Source organism: Prionailurus viverrinus, chromosome A1 (assembly GCF_022837055.1).
Source record: "Prionailurus viverrinus isolate Anna chromosome A1, UM_Priviv_1.0, whole genome shotgun sequence".
Classification (NCBI taxonomy): Eukaryota; Metazoa; Chordata; class Mammalia; order Carnivora; family Felidae; genus Prionailurus; species Prionailurus viverrinus.
The window spans coordinates 198,468,698-198,494,941 of NC_062561.1; the positions used below are offsets into that span (position 1 = coordinate 198,468,698).

The 26,244-nt window shown below is 51.8% G+C and overlaps 1 protein-coding gene across 2 annotated transcripts in view; it reads right to left on the reverse strand.

Moving 5' to 3' along the window:
- The window catches only part of AFAP1L1 (actin filament associated protein 1 like 1), a 62,988-nt gene that overhangs the window by 30,998 nt on the left and 5,746 nt on the right, over positions 1 to 26,244 (reverse strand). For both annotated transcript variants that reach the window (XM_047852784.1, XM_047852773.1), the window contains exons 2-5: positions 4,839 to 4,967; positions 4,019 to 4,102; positions 3,131 to 3,228; positions 1,616 to 1,724 (exon numbers count right to left, since the gene is read on the reverse strand). In XM_047852784.1, the coding sequence (XP_047708740.1) occupies positions 1,616 to 1,724; positions 3,131 to 3,228; positions 4,019 to 4,102; positions 4,839 to 4,967 (420 nt within the window). The remainder of the gene's footprint in view (positions 1 to 1,615; positions 1,725 to 3,130; positions 3,229 to 4,018; positions 4,103 to 4,838; positions 4,968 to 26,244) is intronic.

Genomic DNA, 26,244 nt, shown 5'->3' on the forward strand with positions numbered 1-26,244 from the left:
AGGGCTGGTACACGCAGTGATGCGGATTAACCTTGGGAACACTACGCTAAAGGGAAATAAGCCAGACGCAAAAGGCCACACACATTGTATGATGCTATTCATGTGAAATATTCAGAATAGGCAAATCCATAGGGGCCGAAAGCAGTCTGGTGGTTGCCAGGGGTGCAGGAGGAAGGCGAACAAGAATGACTGCTTAACGGGGATGGTGTTTCCTCTTTGAGTGATGAAAAGGTGTGGGAACTGGCTGCACAGTCCTGTGAATGTACTAAATGCCACTGATTGCACACCCGTCAAATGGTTGACATGGTCCATTTCATGTTATGTGTATTTTGTTACAATACAGAAAATATGCCCAGGGTAAAAAGCACAATCAGTACAAAAGAGTGAATGGGAAAGTATGTTCCCTTCACCCAGATTTCCATTCAATTCCCACAGGGGAATGCTGTTGACAGTTTCTTGCATATCCCAGGAGAGTCATTTAAATGAATGCAGGGATGCGTGTACCCCATCAAGGAACAAATGGAATCCTATTAAATGCAGTATTCTGCAGCGTTTGAATGTTTTTCAGTGGCTGTATCTTGGAATTCATGTCTGATTGGCACAGACAGACCTATTTTATTTATTTTTTGGCGGTTGGAAGATATTCCACTGAGCTACTGAATGACAGGATAGCATCGCATAAACATTATCTCATACAAGTTCAACTACGAATGCTGGGGCACACAAAGACCAGGATAGAGTCTCTTGTGTGTCACGTGAAGTTCCTATATCCAAGCCAGTGACTTCTCTGATCCTCAGAGAAACACCCATTTGTCTCACTGTGGGAGGAAACCCATTAAGAGGTCGGTCAAAAGCAGAGACTCTTTGTGGCCGATTTAAGAGATTTTTCAAGTGTAATTTGCACCAGTGCCCTCTAAATTATTTTATCGGGTCCACCTATCAGTAAAAATGTAATCATATAATGTACTTCCATTTATTTATGGGCAAATTATATACATATATGTCTCTCTCTTATATGTATAGACTGTTTACAAGCATTATGCTATTATTAGATTATAAAGACTATAACTCTAAAACATTGACATGGAAAGTTTTTAAAAGAAGTGTTGAGCTAAATATAAGTAAAGCTTCTATAACTTCCTGCATCGTTTTGTGAATTCCCTGGGGTGACCACCCTCTACATGGGAGACCTTTTGATTCCAGCCATGTGCTTTTTTATCCTAGGCACTGACTTTGTCACCTCGCCCACCTAGAAGATGCGGTCCTGCTAAGTATGAACCGTCTCACCAGTCCACCGAGGAGGAGCACTTAGGCCAGCAGCAGGTTCAGTGCTAGGACCCAGGATGCAGCGGTCATTTGTGTACCTCCATCCAGGCACATCTATATCCATGGATACAGCCCCTTTCTTATTTTCAGGGCAGGGAAGGGAGTTGTCCAAGGCCGCACAGAACTGGGACTGGAACCTAAGCCCCTGATCCCTGGGGCCACGCCCACTGACCGCCCTCCCAGGCCACCATTAGAGAAGCCAGGTTCTCAGGACGTAGGCGGGGCTGGACGGTGCTGGCCTTGGAACGCCAGCCCCAGCAGGACAGTCCCGCAGGGGACGAGAACTTACTGTGGGAGCTGATGTACTCAGGGGACTTGCCCGGTCCCAGGGGAAGGGCCTCTTCATAGTAGTCCTCAGGTGGGGGCCTGTTGGGAAGCGGTGGAGGCAGGTCGGCTGCCTGAAGGGGGACAAAGGAGGCGGATGAGACCTAGGCGGTCAGGAGAGCACAGGGAACAGGCGGAGGGACGGGACGAGGCTGGGGCAGGGGGAAGCCAGAGCCCCTAGGAACCGTTTCTGAACGGAAGCCATAACTTGTGACAGAGTGGCAGAAGGGCAGAGGTGGGAAGCTGTTTGCCGACAGTTTGCTTGGTTCTCTCCTCCTTGCCCAACTTGTTGAAGCATCAGGGCTTCTCTGTAATATCTAAAAGCTGTGTGGGCTGCCACAGGGACGTAGTTAGTGCTTTTGATTAAGCACGTGCAGAATTATCAAAAGCTACAGTGACTTCTGCAATACTCTGGAACCCCATCTCTATTCAGGTGAGGAACAGCAGGACAAGTAAATGGAACGCGTGTGACTTAGCGAGGCAATAATGCCTTAGGCTCTGGGGCCAGGGAACCCCTGCTCTACCGGGATTAGGCCCCATCGCTTACTAGTGGTGGGACACTGACACGTCACTTACTCTAAGCCTCAGTTTACCTGTAAAATGGGGACATTAATGGCGCCAACCTCCATCAGTTGTTGGGAGCGTGTAAAGGACGCCATAAGGGGTCAGCAATTGGTACCACTGGATGGTGATGATGATAGTGAATTAGGTAGTTGACAGATAATGTTTGATGTGATTATGGGCCCCTTCCCTCAATTCCTTGGACAAAGGCTGGGAACCCTAGACATGATCCAAGCCTTTATTTTATAGGTGATAGGCTCAGAAAGGAAAGGTGGTTTGCCCAAGACCACACAGCCGCAGGGGGGAGGGCAGAGGGCCACCAACTCCTGGTCCAGAGCATTCCCCACACTCCATGTTAATTATCACGGCAATCAGAAGTTGGGGTGGGGAGCATCCCATGTGCTTAAAGGGAAGGGTCAGTTCACTGCATCATCCCTGCTCAGCATGGGCACAGTGAGCACATCATGAGCCAGTGAAATATTGTCACAGCCTGTTTCTCCCTCCCTTCCTCCCTTCCTCCCTTCCTTCCTTCCTTTCTTTTCCTTCTTTCCTTTCTTCCTTCCTTCTTTCTTTCCTTCCTTCCTTCCTTCCTTCCTTCCTTTTTCTCTTTCTTTCTTTCTTTCTTTCTTTCTTTCTTTCTTTCTTCATTTGAGAGAGAGCGGGGTGGAGAGAATCCTAAGCAGGCTCCACACCCAGCAAAGAGCCCGACTCAGAGCTTGATCTCACGACCCTGAGATCATGACCTGAGCCAAAATCAAGAGTCAGACGTTTAACCAACTGAGCACCCCCCTCCCGGTTTCTCCCCTCAGAAGATGGTCCTACACAGCCAGGAGGGTCCCAGGCGTTAGGGGGAAAGCTCCCCTCATCACTTCAGAGGGACAGAGGGCTGGAGGATGTGGGAACCCAGGCTGTGACTCACATGTCTCAGAGATGGGCTCTTGGCTGGCTCAGGGCTGGCTCCTTTGCAGGGCTCCCCGTCATCCTCTGGCAGGTCCCGGAGGTCACTCAGGTCACAGTCTACCGAGGGTCAGGCCATTGGGGCAGAGAAAGCCAAGGATGAGCATGGTAAAACAGGAAGAAGGCTGGATTTGGGGTCAGGAGGCCTCCACCCCCTCCTTTGTTAGTGACATTGGACAAGTGACTTCATCACTCTGAGACCTGTTTGGCCTTCTCACCTGTAAACCGGTCCCAATAATCCCTCGCCTTGTCTGTCTGCCAGGGTTATCAAGAGGGTCCAATGAGACCCTACCTGGTGTGGTGCTTTGGAGGGTTTCAAGAGTTGGGCAGTGAAGGCCAAGTGTCTTCCCTCAGTCTTTCAGTCCCTGAGACTTCCACCTGACCCGCAGCTCTCTCCATGCAGAATAGCGCTGTCCGCCCTCGGGAAGGAGCAGGGGCCACCACGCCCTGCCCGCTGCCCATCGGGGCTGCTCCCATGCCCACGGTGCCACTCCGCTTTCTGCGGAGGCGCAGGGACCGCCCATCCCCGGGGCCAGGCGGCCACTACCGGTGGACGTGAGTGGCAGGAGAGAGAGAGCACGGAACGCGCCAAACCTTCTTTGGCCTGCGCGTTCATCCCTACCTCTCCTCCAATCTGGGGGATGATTCCCATGACCATACAGACTCTGACTAGGCTTTCAGACCTGGCAGGGCCCAGGGAGGCCAAGCGACTTGCCCGAAGTGACTCAGCGTTGCAACGTCAGAGCCGGGCCCCCACCGCGTCCGAGGGCCCTTCCAGAGGCCGGGCAGGGGACTCACACGCGCAGGGGGAGGAAGACTCCCAGTGCAGGGGTGGGAGAGGGCCGCTCACCGAACTCCTCAAAGAGGGACTCCACGAAGCTGGGCCCGGAGTGGAGGTCCGCTGTGTTCACATACAGGCAGGAGACTTCTTTGGCTGTGAGAAGAGGGGTGAGTACGCCGGCAGTGAGGAGGGAGGGGGACCTGTCGCCTCTGAGGAGGGCCCGGTCTCCCCCTCCTGCTACTGGGACTCGAACCCACCGGGACGCGGCACCACGGACCGCGTACGCGCGCACCCTGCGTGAGTTCCCAGGTTCTCAAACTTTGTTCTTATTTTTATTGTACTTGAGCATCTCCTTCTGCAAGTGAAACGGGGCCCAGGGCCCGGCACTGGGGCTGCTCTGGGGACTGCCAGGGGACAAACAGGGCCGAGCACAGTGGGCCAGCCACGGCTCCTCCCACAGTGCTGTGAGGGCTGCTGATGACATCGGCCTGTTCTGTCACCGGAAGTGAGGCTCTGAGAGTCACCCGGTGGTGACCCCCCCCTCCCGTCACTCAGACCCCTCCAACACTGCGGGACACGGCACAGCTCGTCGGAGCTGACTCAGCTCTGGACTTCGCAGTGATCACCTTGCGGGGCAGACGAGGACGCATGCCGCGGAGCACACGGCGTGCGATGTGCGTGCTGCGTGGTGTGTGTGGAGCGTGGGTTGCGTACGTGAGTTTCAGTTGCTCGAGGGCGGAGGCGTACGAAGAACACGCCCAGGGTGGAGAAGGAACAGAGTGGGTGAGGACGTGGGCCACGCGGCGAGCCCTAGGCTTCCTCGCGCCACAGGCCCTGGGGAGTTACTGAAGGTTCTTGAGGAGCTGGGGGCAGAGTGCCAAAGGCTGACCTGGGAGGGGCTGCAGGCTCTGCAGGATGGAGGCCACAGCCATCTTCTTCTCCAGGGCAGTGTCGCTCAGGTCCTCGTGGTCCAGGAGGCTGAGCAGTCCCGTGAGCTCGGGGAGCAGCTGCTCCAGCGCTGGGGAGGGAGCACAGCCAGGGCTCCGGGTCAGGATCCGGGCCCCGCCTCCGTCCACTAGAGGCCGGGGAAGCAGGGGCCGGAGAGCAGGGCAGGCGCCACAGGGAGACCTCAGAAGCCCTCCCACCGCTGTCCCAGCCGCTGGCCAGTCGCCTCCCGAGGGAGAGTCCTCAGTGAACCCTGATGCTCCTCTGGGCGCCCCCACTCTGCTTCAGACCCCATATGGCCTTGGCTTGAGGACTGACCCTCCCGAGGCCAGCCTGGCAACGCTGAGCCCTGAGCAGAGGCTCTCGGGCCTGTCTTTGCCCCAGCACGAGGGGCCTTCGTCACTGCAGCTCGAGGCTCAGTGCGGGTGCCAGGCCGGAGCTCCCGGCCATCCAGCACACAGGCAGGAAGGGAGCCTTCCTGTCTCATCAGTTCATACACTTCAATCTCTGGAACCTTCTGTTTCCGGTGCCTTGGTGGGAGCCAAACTAAACATTAACCCTTCCCACCCCAGGCCCTAAACCGTTATCACCAGTCCTTCTGTGTTCACCAGCGGTTTTCAAACTTGAGTGTATCTAAGAATGACCCGGGATCTCGTCAAAACGCGGAGGCTGGCTCAGGTCTGGGGCAGGGCCTGAGACCCTGCGCATGTCCAGGGAGCTCCCAGCTGCTGCTGACGCTGCTTCTTGAGAGCACACAGAGCTGCGATATTCGACAGCACACAGTCCTTTAAAGACCGGAGCATGCCACAGCCATGAGGTCATGATGTCTCCTTGTCCCAAACGGTAGCTTGGGACTTGGTGCGCCTGAGACCAAAGACCAGCCTCGTTACAGTAGTAGAAACACTAAGAGCTAACCGTGCTGAGAGGCCTGGGTGCCTCAGCCGGTTAAGCATCCGACTCTTAATTTCGGCTGGGGTCGTGATCTTTCAGTTCGTGGGGTCGAGCCCCACATCAGGCTCTGCGCGGACAGCCGGAGCCTGCTTAGGCTTTTCTCTCTCTCTCTCCCTCTCTCGATCTCTCCTTGCCCCTCCCCCGCTCACTCTCTCAAACTAAATAAATAAACATTAAAAAAATAAATAAAAATAAAAGCTAACCACGTTGAGCAGTTATCGTGAGCTGTGCTACGCCTGTCATACGTATAGTCTCATTTGACTCCACTATCAAGCATTTTATGGCTCAGAGTGGTTAAATAACTCCTCCAGGGTCACACAGCCGGTGGAGCCTCAACTGGACCTGGTTTCCTCACTCACTTTCAACCATGGCACTATACTGCCTTACAGTATTTTATACATGCCTGCCAACAAGTTTTGGGATAGGTCCCATGATCACACGTGCTTTTTAGAGGAGGCAACCAAGGCTCAGAGAAGAGAAGTGACGTGCTTGCAAATACACAGACGCCTCAGGAGAGCCAGGCCTTCGGCTACCGCCTCTGGACTCCCAGCCCCCCGTGTTTCTCTCCACTCTGGGCCCCCTAAGGAAACAACCAGACTCTGGCTTGCAGTTACAGGGGCTGGGTGTGTCAGAGGGGCTGTAGCATTGTGCACAAGAGAACCAGCCCTGGGACCAGACTCCCGGGTTCAAGTTCAGGCTCCATCATTCCTTCATCGTGGGACCTTTGCAGATTACTTAGCCTGTGACTCAGTTTCCTCCTCTGTACACGGGGGTAAGAACAGCACCTGCCTTAAATGGCTGCTGTGACGATTAATCATGTCCTGCGTGAAAAGTGCTTTGCCCCACGCAGAGTAAATGCTCACCCCAAGTCAGCTGTGACTGCTGTCATTATAGTATTTATTTACCATGCTGGTCTGTGCTGGGAGCGTCCGCTCCCTCAGTAGGCCATGAGGCTCTAGATGGTGTAGACTGTGCTAGGAATCTCAGCTTCCTTAGCATCTAGTCTGGGGCCTGCTCAGTGCCCGGGCTCCACGCACAGATGACCACATCAGGACCTTTTTTGTAAAAATAGAAATCTTACATACAGATACCGGCAGTTGTTGGAAAAACGTGGCGTGGCCGTGGCAGTCTCTCTGTGGCATTCCCTCGTCACCTCAGATTTGTTGTAAATGAGCCGAAGGCCGATCCTGTCACCTACACTGAGCTCCCTCCGCCGCGGGGCGCTGAGGCAGGGGCTTTGCGAGCACGGCACAGCTCGTCTGCGAGCAGGTCGCGCTGGGATGCCCTCGAACTGAGGCCGAGGAAGGCTGTGGGATGGCTGCATGGCTTGAAAGAGGTGAAGCCAGGCTGATTCTACGTTTGTGTGATTCCTGGAGCTGTTGAGTCGCATGACGGCAGGGGGCGCCGCTCGCCTCCACAGCCCAAGTGCAAGGGACCTGGAGGCCCTGCTTCCTCCAGGGCCCGAGCCCCTGCACTGCCGCCTGAGCGAGGCTTCTAGGTGGGTGGGTTTCCCTCCTGGAAGCAGGAAACCACTTAAAATCATAACATCATTTTAGGTAAATTTTAGGTGTTGCAAAGGAAATCTTTACAAACGGAGTCACAGACCTCTCTGGCACCTTCATCAGATATATTGAAAGTTAACTCGGTTCTAAAATATTTACTGAGCCTGATTACACGCCACTCGGGGGATTCGAAAATGAATAAGACGTTGTTCCAGTGGGTATGCTCCCTCTCCGTCTCTGTCTCTGTCTCTCTGTCTCTGTCTCTCTCTCACACACACACCTTATCGTATACCCACGTCATTACACACAAGGGAGGCCATGCTAAATGTTACTAGGAAGGCACCGCAGGGGACCATGGCAGCTTTCTTGTGGCTCGCAGCCATGGTTCGTATTCGAAAATTCCCGACACGGCTCTGCTATCATGTGGGAATGTCAAGCCCATGGGGCACAGTGACTGTTTAGCCCTCTACCAGTGGCTCTGCAACTTTCTGGCCTGGGGACTCCTTTGCACAATCGAAAAGATTATCAAGGACTCCAAAGAACTTTGGTTCTATGTGGGTTATATCTGTCGATCTTGACTGTATTACAAATTAAGGCTGAGAATGTTTTAAACCAGGAGAATACACAGGCACACACCCCGTTAGCTTTCAGAGCTGTCGCGTCATCACATACGACACAACCTCTGGAAAACTCCACTGCAAACATGAAAGAATGGGAGTGAAAAAACACATACGGGGGGGGGGGCGCCTGGGTGGTTCAGTCAGTTGAGCGTCCAACTCTTGATGTCACCTCGGCTCATGATCTCACAGTCGTGAGATCAAGCCCCGCCCACACCCAGCTCTGTGCTAGGTGTGGAGCCTTCTTGAGATGCTCGCTCTCCTCCTTCTGGCCCTCCCCTGAGCACATGCACTCTCTCTCTCTAAAATAATAATAATAGTGGGGCATCTGGGTGGCTCAGTTGGTTAAATGTCTGATTTCGGCTCAGGTCATGAGCTCACGGTTCATGAGTTCGAGCCCCATGTTGGGCTCTGTGCTGACAGCTCAGAGCCTTAGAGACTGCTTTGGATTCTGTGTCTCCCTCTCTCTCTATCTGCCCCTCCCCTGCTAGCCCTCTGTCTCTCTCTGTCTCTCTCAAAAATAAACAAACGTAGAAAGAAAGAAAGAAAGAAAGAAAGAAAGACAGACATATGGGATCTGAGTACTATATAAAAGTAGTTTTGACTGCGTGGACTCCCAGAAAGCATCTTGGGGCATTGCCCTCCCCCCCAACCACACCTTTCTGAGAATTGCCAGCCTTCAATGAATGACCTCGGATTTGCTAAGTCTGCCCCTCTTGTCCATTCCTCCCTCCCGTCCTTTGGGTCTGTCATTTTGTGCTGAGGTCCCAGAGATTCCTTCTCGCTGCTATCAGCCAGTGTCTGTGTGTGGCAGCATTCCTGCTTCGAAAGCCTCTTCGGCTTCCAATTTGAGGTTTGTTGCAGTTGTTTCTAAAGCGAGCACAATCAGGTTGTGAGTTCTCAGCATTGAAATGCGGGAGTTGCAGGACCCAAGCTTTGTTAACAACTTTTTGAATGTTTTTCCCTGCTTGTTAATGGGATTCCTAACATGGGACCCTGACTTCTAAAAATGTTCTTGTGTAATGGAGGCATGGTCACAAAAGTCCAGGCAGAGCAAAGGAGAAGGCGGGAACCAAGCAACGCTGGGAGAAGCAGATGGGTAGCAAGGAGACACCTCGTGCCCGTGGTGGCTTTTGCAGCCAGGAAGGGCCCGGCAGGCAGCAGGTGGTGGGTGGTCCAGGGAGAGTCACACAGCATTTCTCAAGTGCGGCTGGCTGGCGGAGGGAGCATGAGCCAGTGGGGAAAAGCTCAGCCTCCGGGCAGTGAACCTGCGAGAAGCCTCCCTAGGGCCGAGCAGTTACTGTGTGCAGGGCAGTTAGGGCGTGCCCTCCCGTTTAATCCTCAGAAACTGCACAGGAGGGACGTAGCGTTGCTAACTGCGCCCCATGGAGGGAGGGAGTGGAGGCTCGGAGAAGTGAGGCTGCCCAACCAGTAAGTGGTAAGGCCGGGCCTGGAGCCCAGGTCTCTCTGACTTCAAAGTGTGCACCTGTGCCTGAATCCTCCACCAGAAAACATGGGCTCAGGGCAGCGGAGGCCGGGCCTGGGGAAGGAAGGAGGCAAGTGGCCCCTCAGAGCCCTCCTGCCAAAGGGCTCTGGGCCAGGACGTCATCAGGCCTCCTGACCAGGGCTCTCCACACTGGCTGGGTGGAGACCCTTACTGTGGGGCTGAAATTCTTGCTCAGTGACTCTCTCCACTGGGCCTGCAGGTGAACTTCAGAGCCCTCACTGTGAAGATCTCCAGGAAGAAAAACAAGCTCCTCAAAGCATATACCTGACTCAACCCCAGGATCTCAGCCCAGAGATACCTTTACACCCTCCTGGATACCGGGGAGCTTTCAGCCAGTGTTTGGCTCTGCGAAGACAGTACAGAACCGCCGAGAGAAGGTGTGTGCAAAGTTCCGAGAGCAGAGACGCGTCGATAGCCTGTATCCGAGAAGGTTCATCTCTCTCCTTATCTCGTCTTGGCACAGAACTTCCCCCCTCCTCCTCCGTCCCTCTCATGCTGTGGCCCTACCTGACTTCCCAGCCTGTCCCTGCTGGGATCCCCACGCCCCCTACACTCCCATCCAGACTGCTCACACTCCCTTACACGCCCTTCGTGGACAGAGCTCTGGAATTACACGGGACATGACTATTCTTTCGCCACGTTTTGGCGCAAGCTAAATGCCGTAACCCACGTAAAACAGCCCTTGTGAGCCCTCGTAAAACAGCTGGCTTTCAGGTGCAGTGAACTCGGATGTGCCTTCTGTCACGGCTTCGTCTTTAATGCCAGAAAACCGAAACCACAGGGATTGGAACCATCACGGAATTTAATTTGGAGAGAACGCATACGGCCAGTGGTTCTGCTAGGCCTCAAACAGACCGCCAGGACAGCAGCCTCACATTTTAGCAACAATAAGACCCCCAAGGGGGTTGTTGGAAAGGCAGATTCCCAGCCCGGCCCTCCTGATCTGGCGTGGCTCTTTCAGTAGGCCCTCTACTGGGACCCAGCAAGCTGCATTTTTTTTTTTTTTTTAAGTGTTTATTTATTTTTGAGAGAGAGAGAGAGTATGAGCGGGAGAGGAGCAGACACACACACACACACACACACACACACACACACACAGAATCAGGTTCCAGGCTCTGAGCTGTCAGCACAGAGCCCGACGTGGGGGCTCGAACCCACAGACCGTGAGATCATGACCTGAGCCAGAGTCGGACGCTTATCCAACTGAGCCACCCAGGTGCCCTGGCAGCAAGTTGCATTTTAACAAGTACTCCAGGTGATCCCAAGATGCAGCCTTTGAAAGAGGCTCGGCCGGAAAACGCGTAACTACAAGGCACGTCTGTGAACATAGGGAACGTGGGAAGACCTTCCTCATTTCCTAAAACGTTCTCGTTAGACACCACTTTTGAAATAACTGAATGTCCAGCTGGGAATAAGGGCTCCTACAGAATATAAAGAGCCGGAGCCAGGAAGCCTGCTTAGAGGAGCACAGCGATTAGGGCCTCGGGGTCACATGTGCTCCACTGCGATTCCTGAGATTCCTGAGCCACCACTTCCCAGCTGTACAGGGGTGGCACTCGAGGGAGCTCTGAGCCCTGGCCTTCTCATCTGGGTCGTGACAATGGTAGGATGGCCACCGCCTATGCTGGCCGAACTCGGTAGTCATGCTCATGGGGCGCTCTGTCTGCGGTGCTGTGCCTGGAGCCAGCGGTCACTCGATCACAGCCATAGCATTGTCATGGTTGCCGTTTCCTGATACTCCCCAGGGCCGCGCAGATTCCAGAGCACCGGTCAGAGAGGATTTGGCGACAGGTCTGCCGTAGTTGTGTAACGAGAGCTCCGTGAGGACAGGAGCTGTGTCTCAATCATACTGGCTGCCCGCTAAGCATTTGCTGAACATTTTGATGGGCTAGGGCAGTCTTCTCATTTTAAAGATTTAAAGAGAAGTGAGAGTCCAAGAGGTTGTTTGACTTAACCGTGGTCACACAACCAATGGAAGATAAAAGTCCCTAGCGTTAGACTCACCCGAAGCTTGCTGCTACTTGGCTGAGTCATCAAAGAGTGGCGAGGAACACAGGCTGTGCCCAGTCTGGTCCCTCCCAGCTTGGCCATTTTCCAGCTGTGGCTCTGGGGAGATTTCTTAACCCGTCTAAGCTTCCAGTTCTTTATCTGCAGACCGTGGAGATAATCGCGGTAGCTGCTTCACACGGTCATTGTAAAGATGAAATGAAGCCACGCGTATGGGGCTCAGTGCACTGGACAGGTGCCTCACCATTTGTGTGTGACCTCCGGGGGGGTTTCAGGTGTGGGGGACAAGGGAGGGGGTATTTGGGGACAAGAGGACACCGGGGGGGACCCTGCGAGCCTCATCACGTTGACCATTGATGGCGCTGGACTTGACACTGAGCTTAGGGTGGCTATGGCAGTAGGGGTAGGGGGGTAGGGGCAGTAGGTAGCCCCTTTACTCAGAGAGCTCACACCCCCCAGGACAACCCCCCTCCCTTACCAGGTGGGGGGACATCTTCCAGCTGCAGGGGAATCCTATCCCTGCTGTCTCCAGTCAGGAAGGCTCTCGTTCACCAATTCCTAACCCGCCCCCCCTTCTATGTTCCCTCCTGGACCAGGTCCTGTCTGCTTTCTGAGGACAGACTGGGGCACTGGGACAGCATTATCTCGTATGTCTAAAGTTTATTTAGAACCACGAATACATTTCATTGATCTTGTTTGGCTTAGCGGAGCCTTAGGGAGGTACAGTGAATTCCAGTGAGGAAAAGAACACAGGAAGAAATGGTTTAATCATTGTTTATAAAACTTCAATCTTTCACTAAGTGGGACAGACAGGTTCAGAAACCCAAGATGGGTGATAATTGTTCTCTGGGATGCAAAAAAGCGTGCCAAATAAAATTAGGAATCTATTTTAAAATGTATTTAAGATCAGACCACTAAGTATTTATTGTTACTGGTGAATACCCAACTAAGATCAATTTTCTCTCTGCTCCCCCACCCTCCCTATTTAAATCAAAATGAGATGGCACAGAGCAGAAAATAAGCCAACAGGCAAGAAAGCACTGTTACTTGCTCCCAGGACTGCCTCCTTTCTGCACACCAGATGCAGCATGAATGACGCCTTCAAGCAAAAGTTCTTTACCACAGCCAGTATGGGTTCTAACGCAGGGAAGGTTGGATTTATTTAGAGCTCTCAAAGGTAGGGTCTAATTTCCATAACAAGACACAAGTGAATAATTAACCTTCTGCAAACCACAGGTTTAATAACCCCTGTTTCAGCACCTACATGGTCAGCCCAGTGGGCGCTCTGACTTGTGAGATCTCATTCCTGGGGACCTTTTAGATTCTGGAATTTGTAAAAATGCTTGGAAACAGCTTGCAAGTTACCGTTTCAGTAAATGAAAAGCAGTGGGAGGAAATACAATTTCTCTTTCCCCCCCTCTCCTTATGTGACAAGCCTCTTTACGACAAAGATAACTCCTCCTTCTTTGTTTTCAAAGTCAAGAGAACATGCAGCAAACATGATTTAAAAATGAAAAAACAGGAAAGTTGTCAGTACGGGGGTTTTTACAAAGGGCTCACGTGCTCCGTTTGTTTCAAGTTTTCTTTCTTATTTTCCAAACGGCAACATAACCCAATTTCCATCTCACAAAGGCTCCTGAGCTGGAGAAAGAACCAGGGTGCTACGTTCACAGTTTTTGATCGTGTTTTGAGAGATGACTTTCTATATGCCGTGCTTTAGCAAGCTAACGCGTTCATGAGGTATGACGACCCATTGTAGGGACGGAAAGGCAGATCATCCTGGAAAAGAAAGCAGTCCACTTAGCAGGTGTGACCTCAGCGTTCGGGTTGGGGGGAAGGAACAGAGAGGAACCTTTCTGGTGGCCTTCCAACCCTGTGAGTCCTTCCAGAGAGACCTCCCTCCAGGCTGCCTTCCTGCTCCTTTCCTCACCCTCTTAACCCAGGGCCTCTGCATATGCTGTTCCCTCTGCTTGTCAGAACGCCCTTCTCCTGCCAACCAGTAATGCCCTCTTCAGCTCTCAGCTCCCTCATGACTGCCTCAGAGAAGTTTCCCATTCTCCACTACCTCTGTCCCCCTACTTTACACGAGGATAGCATCACTCTCCCTGTGGTGTGGACCATGGTGAAATGTTCATTTAACTGCGCATTTCTTCAATTAACATCAGCGACCCCCACTTGAGCCTGAACTCCACGAGGGCAGGAACAGCCCCAGCTTCTGCAGGTGCCTGACACAGCGCATGCTTAAGGTACTTGAGCAATGAATGAAATCTCACAAAGAAGAGTTGGTAGTCAAGCAGCTAGTTAACACGATTTAAAAACCATGTCTATCATGGCGGATCAGCACCGTAAAAAGATGCCTAAAAGAAGAAAAAACTAGGTAACGATAGTCCCCGGGGAACAAAAGGAAGCAGAAGTCCAGTTTCTTACTTGGCTAAAGCTCTCCAAACCCTCTTTGGTTGAGCTTGTAACCCTCGCCTGAGCATGGCTGCCAACAGGTTTAGTGACGCCCGTTTCGTAGTTGGGGGATTTTAACCCCCAACATATAAATTAGGAAATAATAATGACTAACATGTATTAAGGAACCCAAACTAACTACTTGAGTTCAAGTCCCGTCCCCCGCGATGCCTAGCTGTGCGCCTCTGGGACACATGTGCAACGGCCCCGTGCCTTGCGTTCATCACCAATGACCTATGAGCCCACGTACTTCATCAGTGGGAATGGCGAGAATGCGTCTAGTCCAGCGTCTGGCACGTAGTAAGTTCTCAGTAAACAGTAGCAATTTACATCACTCTTCCATGCACCCCTCTGTTTTAAGAGACTTCTGTGTATTATTTACACACTTTGATTCTTATGACAAGGTGGGCTAGGCCCGTCAGGCAGGTGGCAGGTTGCAGGATGGGAAGAGCAGCGGGGGGCTCTTCAGGGGTGCCCGCCCCAGGGCTCTTTGGCGGCAGCTCTGGGTCAGCTCCGTAGAGGAGCCCCCACCTGCAGGCGAGGCCTGCAGCCCTGCGGCTTCTCTTCCGAGCTGCTGCTGCAGATCTCTCCATCGGGGGCCACAGGGCCGTCTCGCTTCCTTCCTCTGAATTCACAAGCGCTTCTCTCGGAGCCCAAGTGAAGGCCAAACAGTGGGCACGATGGTCCGCGCGGGTTGGACCAGCATTGTTGGTCACTAAAACAAACACTTCCTGTTGTCCCCGGGGGTTCGGGGAAGACCGCGGTTCACGTGGGCTGGAAAAGAAGGAAAAGGGAGCAGCGGAGAAAGCCAGCTGCAGAGCCAATGCCTCGGTGCTGACCGCTTGCCAGGAGTTAAATATAGCCCCTGTGCGAGGCAGGGCAGAGGGAGGTCACCTTGGAAGGCTTTTGTGTGTGTTCATTACCGCTGGCGCAGGAAACCCAATATCCTTCATGTCGAAGAGAAGGGTGCAGGTTTGACTCCAGAGGCCAGAAATACAGAATCCTAAGGGAGGGAGGTGGGGAAGAGGGAGGGGAGGATTTGGGGGGTTTGGTCTGAGAGGACTGGTTTGGGGCTATGCCTCCCGCCTACCAGTGTGGAATTTGTGGTGAGGCATTTAGCCCCTCTCAGTGTCTCCTTCCTCTCCAGTGAGGAGGGCTTCAGGATTGCCCATGTGTTGGTAGCGGGGAGAGGGTTTGTAAATCGTGGGGATTATTATTAGGGATCGTTGGGGAGCACACTTCTCGGATCAACTGTTATTTCAGGAAGATAGGGAGGCCAGAGGCCAGGGAGGTAGCAGGTCAGTGGGGAAGCGGGTCATGGGAGCCTTTCTGGGGACTCTCTTCCCAAGAGTCAGTCAGGCCTGGGTGACAGGCTCGGGGAAGCCCTGCATCTTAAATGGCCTCTCCAGCAGCAGCTCTGCTCAGGTCTCGTCATCTACCAGCAGAGCCCTTGCTCTGGGCACCTGGTTTCTCAGCCCTGGGCCACCAGGGAAGCCGTTTCCAGACAGGAGGGGGTGGGCCAAGCCACTGACTTCCGAGGATATAGTTCTTGGCTGTGGGACTGGGCTCTCCCAGAATTGTTCCTTTGTCTGCAGATTCCTCCCTATTTAGCTCACAAAGGAAATGGTTCCAGGAGGAAGTGGAAAACTGTGACACACTCTTGCTCGCCCCCCACACAAGATGGCAGCTGTTTCCCCCTACGGCAATCTGCCCCACCCCCCCACCGCCTTCACCAGACGCTTGGGGGGGACAGACACAGTCCCGGGAGTGGCCTGGGAGTGGCCTGGGATACCCGGAGATAAAAGCAGGTAGTATTGTTAAGCTCTTAACTGATATTCCAGATGTTGTGCTAAGCATTTTGCATAGATCACCTCACTTAATCCTCATGCGACTCTGTGAGGTAGGTACGTAGGTACGTTTTTTACCCTCTGTTTTACCCGCGAGCCAAGTGAGGCTCAGAGAAGCCCGGTCATTTGCCTAAAGGCACACAGCGAGCAGAACCAGGATTCAAACCTAGACCTAACTCTAGGACCTAAGCTTCCAATTTGCTGCATTGTAATACGTTCTGGCCTTCTAACAGGGGTGCTCTACCGTTGCTGGAACCTGCAGTGAGCACCTCATGACCTTTCCCTACTGGTGTCCATTCACAGGACGGGTGCCAGGCCTGAGGCCTGCATCGGGCAGGGCTTTCTGTTTCGGAGAAGTTGGAGTTTGAGCACCCGTTTCCCCAATAGCCCATCTCCCCAATAGCCCGCGGCGGACACTGAGGACCTCAGGGTCGGGGTATGCAGATAAGACAGATAATAATAGGGATATCCAAGAATGACCAGGAGCATTTATTGAGATACATCCCATGAGCTAACACTTCTACTTCTTTTTATAAATAGAACTTCAGGTGGATAAAAATGGAGTTAGTCCTAATCCTTGCTTCAGGAGACACTGTCGTCATTGGTTCACACGTGCCGCACTTTTATTTGGTTATTGACTTATGTCATCGGTTACTTCCGCTCATGTAGGAAACACCCACAAATCTACCACTCAGGGCAAACGCCGGGGTCCCGACTGTATCTTTATATCTAACTACCGTCTCCTGCTTCTGCCTCCCCTACCCAGGCTGACTGCCATCCTGAATGCTGTAATTGTCACATTCTCGCTTTCCCTTCTGTATAGTGCTATTGCAACCAGGTATATCCACACATTAAAAAAAAAAAAAAATCTGTGGTTGTTTTTAACCTCATTAAAAGGGTATAACATTTGGGGCGCCTGGGTGGCTCAGTCGGTGGAGCCTCCGACTTCAGCTCAGGTCATGGTCTTGCGGTTTCGTGAGTTCGGGCCCCGCGTCGGGCTCTGTGCTAACAAACAGCTCGGAGCCTGGAGCCTCCTTCGGATTCTGTGTGTGTGTCTCTCTCTCCCCCTCCCCTGCTCATGCTCTGCCTCTCTCTGTCTCTCAAAAATGGATAAATGTTAAAAAAAAATTTTTTTTAAAAAGGGTGTAACATTATAGGGAATCCTTTGTGACTTTTTCTTTACTATCATACTGCCGAGATTGACCCGTATTGTTGTCTGTCGTTGCGTTCATTCATTGTGTTGTGTGATACTCGGTTATGGGAATGTTCTCTATGGCCACCACTCTGTGCCTATTATCTCATCTAATCTTTGCCTCAGCCCTATATGGTAGGAGCTCTTCTTAACCCTGTTTTACCGAGAAGAAACTGAGGCCCAGAGAGGCTAATGAACTTTCTGGAGGTCACAAGGGCCAGGTAGAAATCGTTCTGGCTTCTCATTGTCCACCGTGTTTTGGTATAGAGGAGAAAACTCAGGATGTAGAGCCGAAAGCCCAGGGATCAAGCCCCAGCTCCACACTTCCCGGCTGTGTGACCTTGGACAACTGGCTTCATGTCTCTGAACCTCAGTTTCCTTAGCATTAAACTCAAGTGATGACAACTGCCCTTCCCTACCTCTCAGGCCTGTTGTGAGACTCAAGTCTGACAGTGTCTTTGAAAAGTGAGAGCCCTGAAGTTTTGCCAGTCAGCAGACTGTGATCAATCGCATCTATGTCATTTGTTTTCCCTCTTTCCAAACAACAGAGAACCTGCAAGATTCAAGAGATGTGACTGAACAGCATTCCCACTCAGAAGGCCAAGGATGAGGCTGACATGAGAGCCCATAGAAACCTCCGCCTATGAAAGAACCAGAAAATCACCAGGAGCTGCCTCAGGCTGCACTATTTGGAACGCAATACATATTTACCTTTGTTCTGTTCAATGGTTTTTTTTTTTTAAGTTATTACTTTTTTTTTTTTTTACTATTTCTTACCTATTTTCAATATCTGAGGCCCCATCCCAGTGCTCTTTGCTCACGACAGTTCTTCTGCCTGGCTTGTTGTCCTCCAACTGCTACCAAAGACTAACTGTGTGACCTTGGGCAAGTTACTTAACTTCTCTGTGTGTCCGCATCTGCAAAATGGCGATCGTGATAATACCCACCCCTTACAGGGTTGCTGTGCGGATCCAGTGGATGGTCATCCAGTGGCTCACAGCCACACCCGCTATATCCCAAGTTGACTTATTGTTATTTAAAATCTCTCCCACTCTCCAGACGGTGCCCACTCATCTTTTGAGGGTTGGTGCAGCTGCCCCTTCCTCCAAGGGGTCTGTCCTGCTTTCCTGGACAGGTGAGGCCATCCTGTTACACCCTCCAGAGCAGGTGACGTGTTCAGGACCCTTCTGCATTAAACTGTGAACCGTGAGGGGAGAGACGGGGCCACTGTTGCCCAGTGCCCAGCACAGCAGGGGGTACACAGCAGGTGCGCTGGGTACACATTAAGTGACAGCTCAGAATTCAGAGAAGGACCAAAGACTAGGGAGAAGGCTTTAAAGCCTGCCTCTGTCAACTGTCTCCAAGAGCAGAAGGACTCAAGGGGTGGGGGAGTGGAGCCAACTTGTTCCTTGGGGCACCGGGGGCGCTGCGTGGCAGACTTGGACCCGTGGGTGGGGGCTCCAAGACGACACTATCAGGTTCACTGTGTAGAACTTTTGGAAATCTCAACTAAGAAGAGAGGCAGATGTCCCTTCCAAGAGGGGCTGAGCCCCCCTGGGACAGCCCTGTGGCAGGAAGGTGGGGAAAGGGCCAGTACAGTGGGGAGGTGGGGAGGTGGGGAGTCGGGGAGTCGAGGCATTGGGCAAATGGGGTGAGAGATACCTGAGGGCAAACCTGGGATTTGCCTTCCCCAGCCTAGTGACCCCAGGCAGGTGTGTCACCTTAGGCTTCTCCTCTGTGACACAGAGATGATGAGAGTGCTCCCCTCAGAGGTGGTGGTAAGCACAAAGAGAGGTAGTATGTGGAGGGATGAAACTATACCAGCACCCGAGTCCTTCTGTAAAGGCTGGTTATTACTACCGGTGTTGTTAGCAATCATGGGATGCGAACGTCACCCGGGGCTTAGCCCGCCCATTCTAGGTGGGGGGCTAAGGTCGGGCCTACAATGCCCACCCGGACTGTGGCCCAGCCTCTCCTCCTCCCTCCCGTCCCCTGCCTGCAGAAGCCTCCCAGTGCCAGCCCTGGATTGGATACCGAGCAGGCGCCCAGGACTCCAGTCCACAGGGAGCCCGGCCACCCTGGGGCAGGCTCTGGAAGACCCCTGGGGTGATTCCTGCCTCCAGGGCTGGGGCGAGGCTCCAAGAAAATGACGGTAGAAGGTCTTGGGGATGGGTGTTAGGTATAGCCCCAAACCAGTCCTAACTGGTCACCTCTTTCCAGTTTCTCCCTTCTGACTGTCTCACGAGTTCACTGCTGGCTCTACTCATTTCCCCCAGCCGCAACGCTTACATCATCCCCCTTCTGCTCACAACCAGTCAATAGCTCCCCGGGGCCCTGACGCCAGTTTCCTTTGTGACACGGATGATGATGGACCTTCACGTGCTTTCATGCCTCCCTGTGGCTCACCCCTAATTCCTCTGTCATTCTGTCCCTTCCCAGGATGGGCAGGCCAGAAGCCAGGAGCCAGAGGGAAAGCGGTACAGAGGGAACTTAGATTCCATTCGAATTCATTAAGGCGATCATTTACAAACCTGTATTTTAAGTATTCTTTTTTTTTTTTTTAATTGAATGCTTCCTATATGCTGAGTGCTTTCCTTGCACGAATCCAATTATCCCCACGGGGAGACAGGTGATTGTTATCTCCATTTTTGGTTGAAGAAACTGAGACAGATCAAATGGACGAGCAGAGCCAGGATTCACAGCCCAGGCAACCTGACACCACAGCCAGGGCTCACCCAGCTCCCATATTATGCTGCCTCTATTATTAGTTACAAATCTGAGCAACCAGCCTCTCGGGGACTGGGGACTGGGGACTGGGACACACCCCGCTGGGGACCTGGAGGAAAAAGCCCTACTCTATCTGAGGACCGAGGCTCCGTTTAACGTCCACCTGCTTCTCTAGGCTGTAGGCAAGCCCACCCCATTGCACCCTGAGCACACTTCTGCGCCTTTCTTCTTTCCATTCTGGCACTGCCTCCCTCCATGCTTCTGAGGTTCCTGGCTAGAAAGTGGTCCACGAGGCCTCTGGTCCTTTACTATATCCTCTGATGGACAAGGAGCAGATAGGACCTCACGTCACAGGCACTGGTGACCACGTCTTACTTTCTCTGCTTTGCTAGGAGACTCTGGGGTGCAAGGACCCTGAGCTCCCCCTCTGTAACCTGATCGGTCTCTCTGGCTTCTCGGCACACTCCTAGATCATTTTTCTTCTGGATCCAAGTGGAGCTAAAAAAAAAACCCCCTTGGTTTCATATCAGCTGCGTCTGCTCTCAGCAAACCCTTCAACAAGAATGGGCAGGAAGAATAAATATTTATTCTACAAATGAATAAATCTGATTCCATCTTCAAAAGAAAGCTGCAGCATAAATTATCATAATTTCTCCATTCTAAGAGGGCACTGATTTAAAGACGTTTTATCTGTTGAATAACAGCTTTGGGGGGGGTGGCGGGAAACAAACAGAAAAGTAACTAATTGATATATCGACTGTAGGATAGGTTCTGATTTTTTAAAAATGTGTTTCCATACCAATAAATGTTGTTTTTTAAAAATATAATCCCATTCAAATTTCACCGTGGTTTTTTGGCTCTTGTGTTCTCAGAAAAAAACTCCCAAGCCTTGCTTAACCATTGTGAAGCACGGTGGGTATTAACAATGTATCCTGGCCACGTTATGGCCCTGTTTAGCCTTGCGGGCTGCTGGTCAGAGAGGGCATGTCATGGCCACCCCCACACTAATGGCGGCCCCCAAAGCCAATTGCCATGTTTTCTCCCCAGCAGCGATTATGTCTGTGCTCTGTGACTACCTCACAACCACGTGAGTAGCTCCATGGAAAGCCAACCTGGGGGTCCATCGTATGCCCTTAGGCAAGATGCTGCCCCTTGAACCTCGGTTTCCCTAGCTGTGAAACAAGACACATAGGATTAGATAGGTAATTTTCAAGTGCTTTCCTAATGGAGTTACGGGAACTGCATAGCTTCCTTGGGATTGGCGGGGGCGGGGGATGGAATGAACTCTGTTCTCATTCCTACCTCAACCTGATCAGCCACATTGCTTAAGATCTTGTTTGCAAAAGGATTCTGGGACTACAAGTAGTTTGAAACACATGAGTAAATGGCATTCTGGGCCCTTCCAACACTGGTCTTAAATACATACTCTTGTATGGTCTAAAGGATAGAGCTTCATTTCTTAGTCTGGACACCCTTAGAATCCTTCTTACCACCGTGCTCCAGGGAGATACTCCCAAACTCTATAGTCTAATCCAAGGGTTGGCAAACTTTTTCTATAAAGGACCAAAGAGTTCATATTTTAGACTTTGCAGGCCACATATGGTCTCTGTTACAGCTACTCAACTCTGGCCCTGTGGTGAGAAAGCTGCCATAGACAATACATAAGGAATGGCTGTGTCTGTGTTCCAATAAAACTTTATGTACAAAAGGAGGCAGCGGGCTGGGTTCGGTCCACAGGGGAGGTGGGCAGATCCCCCCATTATAATACTTCGACCTGACAGGTGGAGAGACGGAAGCCCCTGCAGGGGATTCTGGGAGGCGGGTTTGCTTGGGATCTCTGTCTCCTGGACAGTGGGCGCGCTCCTACTGATCCACGCTGCTCACTTAGCCATGACTCTTTGCCTAATTTGAACTGTGGGCATCTGGGGCTACACGTTTGAGGGTGCGGTGCCCGGAAAAGACACGTGCCCCACTTCTCTCTCTCAAGAGATCAGTTTTCCCCAGGTTCTTGGAGGGCTATAAAAAGCCCCTGAGCCTGCCTCCTGCAGGGCACGCTGTCGATAAATTCCCCGCAGCTGGAATGACTGCAATGTGGTGCCGCCTTCTGCCCCCGCTGCAGCCTGGCGGCCTGACAGCTGCACCAGGGACAAGAATCACGCCTGGCCAGCTCTGAACCTCCACTCTCACTTGGGGCGAGGCTGGGATTCCCCAAATGGAATTTTAGATGGACGACAAGGCCTGCCTGGGCCCTCTTGGTTCCTTCCGGGGGGGGGGGGGGGGGGGGGGTGCTGAAAGCTTCTCGAATTCTAAACACCAGAACTCAGGACCACAGTGGGAGGAGAGTAAAGGCTCCGAAATCAAATCTCATGCCAGCTGCCTGGCCATATCACTCATTGGCGGACGGTGTCCCCTTTCTCTCCCCTGCGTCCCGCCACCCTCTCTGTCTCCACCTTGAAATCTTTACCTAGTAAATCCTCGTGGTTTATCTAGCCAGTCCTTCCTATAACTGACTTGGAGATGACCCTCCAGCATTTGGTGAAAAAAAAAAAAACAAAAAAAAACAAAACAGGTTTGGAGGTGGGCGGGGCTATGTAAATATATTGGACCTTTCTTAGCCTCAGTTTCTTCAGCTGTAAGGGAAACTAAGGGAATAGATACACCACAAAATTCAGTTATCTACTGCAAGTAAATGACAGGAAACAACTTTAAAATGCAACAGAGGGCAAAGTCACGATAAATATTCCCACTGAATTCCCTTGTGGGGGTGGGGGCTCGAAAAAGGTAAGCATCACAAATACACCAAAAATGATCTACGCATTCATACACTGGCACGAGCCACATTCCTTCACGGGGAATGTACTTACTGGCCTACTGCAGAGCTAGATCTTGGCATAAACTTTTAATACAAAAGCATATTCACAGTTTTATAATTCATATACCTGCCCCAGCTGGGATTTTAGAAGAGGAAAGCCACACACTGTATGCTCTTCACTCATAGCTGGAGGCAGCGGTTTGGGATGGAATTCCCCCCTCCCCCCCCCAATAAAACAAAGGGCATATTTTATGCACAGGAAGGCTAAAATGCACGGATGTCATGATCGTGTGAGGATTAAAGGATCTCACATAAAAACGTAGACTGTCGGGGCGGCCTGGGTGGCTCAGTCAGTTAAACATCCCACCACGGCTCAGGTCAGGATCTCTCAGTTCGAGGGTTTGAGCCCCGCATCGGGCTCTGTGCTGACAGCTCAGAGCCTGGAGCCTGCTTCAGATTCTGTGTCTCCCTCTCAATCTCTCTGCCCCTCCCCTGCTCATACTCTCTCTCTCTCTCAAAAATAAATAAACATTTTTTAAAAAATTTTTTAAAAAAAGAAAGAAACAAATGGAGACTGCCTGACTCCTGGTGAGCGCTCAGTTGGCTGTTATTGTAGAACATCTGCCGTGTGTGAGACACTGGAAACGAGAAGACAAGACGGTGTTGGACCACAGGACTCATATATACATAGGAGAGGCATTTGAGTTATTGTAGTATAATCTTCTAAAAGCCAAGACTGAGGAGGGTGGGGGTAACCCCAAGTCAGAGAGGAGGTTGAAGGCGGAATGTGGCAGGGATGTTTTCACAGGTGGGTGAGGCTGAGCTGGTCTCTTTCAGGGAGGGATAATAGCAGGGACACCTCTCCGAAGCTCAGTTTTTGCATCTGTCCGGTGGGGAGATGTCTCAGCTGTCTACTTCACAGGGCTTGTGCCAGAGTTGCGAGAAGCCACAGAAGAGACGGATGGTTCAGGGTGCGGTAGGGAAGGAGAAGCCCCGAGATAAGCATCGGCATCTTTAGAGGTTCACTGTGCCAAGATTTTGGGGGGGGGGGAGGGGGTAGTGTGTTCAGATATATTGTGGACTGCGCTAGAAAAATTGCTTGGCTTTTTAAAGATAAAATGAGACATTTCAGAAGACTACTTTGGGCCAAAGATCCAGACCCCGCCGTGCCACTTGGCTGAAAAGCGTGAAAGGCAGTGCCCCCGACAGCAACGGGGAATCCTGGCAGGTGTCTGAGCAAGGTCAAGGGTCATGATAAAAGGCGTGCACTGCTGATAACCGTGAGCACATCAGACTCACCTGGGAGCTTTGCAAAAAGCACACACACCCAAACCTCACTCCAGACCCACCCATCAGACCTCTGGGGGGCATATGTTCAGGAGGCTCCAGAGGAGAGGACTGTGAGTCCAACTGGCGTCAAACAGGCAAATAGAGAGTGGTCCTAAGGGCAGTCTGGAGAAGGTGAGAGCGGAAAGAGGAAGCTCCCACAGGATAGAGGAGAGAAGCCATCCAAGAGACATTTTTCAATAATAGTCAACAGGATTTAAGGTCTTATTGGGTGAAGGATGAAAGCAAAGGAAACAATGGATAACGATGAAGTCTATGTTTCTGTATCCCGAAAATGACAGTCACTGAAATGGAGAATCCTGGCGGCCATGTCCAACTTCCACTCTGTGGATTTTGTGTTTTTTTCTTTCACTTGTTCATCATCTCCACAGACGTTTTTTTGAGCATCTGCTACATGCCAAGCGTTATACTAGGTGCTAGGGAAAGAGCTGGGAACAAAGGTAAGGAGGGCCTTCTCCTCACAGGGCTCACATTAACGGCTAATTCAATCCCCCAACCGATTATAATTGTGAGAATAGCAACGAATGCGGAAGAAGTGCAGGGTGCCAGGGGCACCTGCAGAAGGGAGATGTGGCTTGGGGGGATTGGGATAGGCTGCCTTGAGGAAGTAATATTTGAGCATACTGCAAAGGATGCACACGATGAGCCAGGTGGAGGTTCAAATCTATAGTTAAAAATTTTTTTTTTACATTTTATTTATTTGTGATAGAGAGAGACAGAGCACAAGTGGGGGAGGGGAAGAGGGAGAAGGAGACAACAGAATCGGAAGCAGGCTCCAAGCTCTGAGCTGTCACCACAGAGCCCGATGCGGGGCTCGAGCTCATAAACCATGAGATCATGTCCTGAGCTGAAGTCAGATGCTTAACCGACTGGGCCACCCAGGTGCCTCTTAACATTCTTTTATTTTTGAGAAACAGAGACAGAGTGTGAACAGGGGAGAGGCAGAGAGAGAGGGAGACACAGAATCGGAAGCAGGCTCCAGGCTCTGAGCCGTCAGCATAGAGCCCGATGTGGGGCTTGAACCCACGAATGGTGAGATCATGTTCAGGAGATAATAGAGTCACCCATTCTAACTGAGCCAAAGTCGGACACTTAACCAACTGAGTCACCCAGGCGCCCTTAGTGACAGTTGTTCTTAACCTATATGCTACGGTGGTCCCCATAGGAGCCATTCTGTGGTTCCCTGATCTGTGGCCATTCAACCTCTGCTTCATTATGTCCCTGGGCATCTCCAATTCTAGTACTGAATAGTTCTTTTCATTTGGATGCTTCTCCTAGATCAAGCCTAAATCAGCCTCTGTGTAGTTCTCTTGTACAGCCTTCTGGAGAGTCTATTATCTGTTCTACAGGACTGATCCCATGTCCCCCTTTCAAATTTAGTCTCGTTCACAAACAGCCCCATTTCCTTCAATAGCTCCTCACGTGGCTGTGTTGTTAGCAGAAAAAGAGAAACAGGAAGGGTGATCTGATTCAAATAAGAGGAGTTCAGAATTGGGTCACTCGGAGTTTGAGTTGACCTCCGAATGGAAATGCGCCACAGGCAGGAGGTAAGGCAGGAATGGAGCCCATCTCATGGCTGAAGATAGACACTGAGAGTCCCCCTCAAAGCGGCTTGGTTCCCTACAGAAGGAGTGTAGAGAGAGGGCTGAGGTGGTGGGGAGAGAGGGGCAAGAGACACGAAACAAGAAAAAAGCAAGCGATCCAGAGGGGAAGGTGGAAAATGACAACCAGTAGGCACCTACCACGGGCCAGGCACTGGGCGCTGGGCAGGTATTACCACAGTCCAGTTTCCCAACTCTGGATGCCCTTCCTCCTGCTTTACAGACTACGGGGACCAGACTTAGCCGGGCAACTTGCCTTGGGGCGGGAGAAGCTCTGATAACAGTGGGACTGGGGGGCAGGAGGGGAGGAGGGAAAGACTTCTGGGAGGGATGGGGCAGTGGTTATTTAACCTAGACTTATTTGATACCCAAATCCACGCTTTCCCCACCTCCGCCAAGTCGCAGAATACAGTTAGAGGAGTGGAGGGTCCATAGCGGTACAGAGAAATATCCAGGAGATGGGGCTTGGGAGAGGTGACGGATGAGACAAAATGGAACCATTTGTGACCCTGAAGAACAGGCTTTCTGCAGAAGGTGTGACTGGAAGGGAGAATGCAGGAAGGAGTGTGGGGGAAGGAGCAGGAGGCTGATGTACGGACTGTGTACTTGAGAAGTTTGGCCAGAAAAGGAAGGAGGAAAATGCTTAGGGGGAGAGAGAGAGAGAGAGAGAGAGAGAGAGAGAGAGAGAGAGAGGGAACGTGTGCGGGGGCTTTACTTTTTTATCCAGTTGCGTGTTTCTTTTAGACGGGTAAGAAAGGTATGAGAACCTGATGGTATCCAAACACA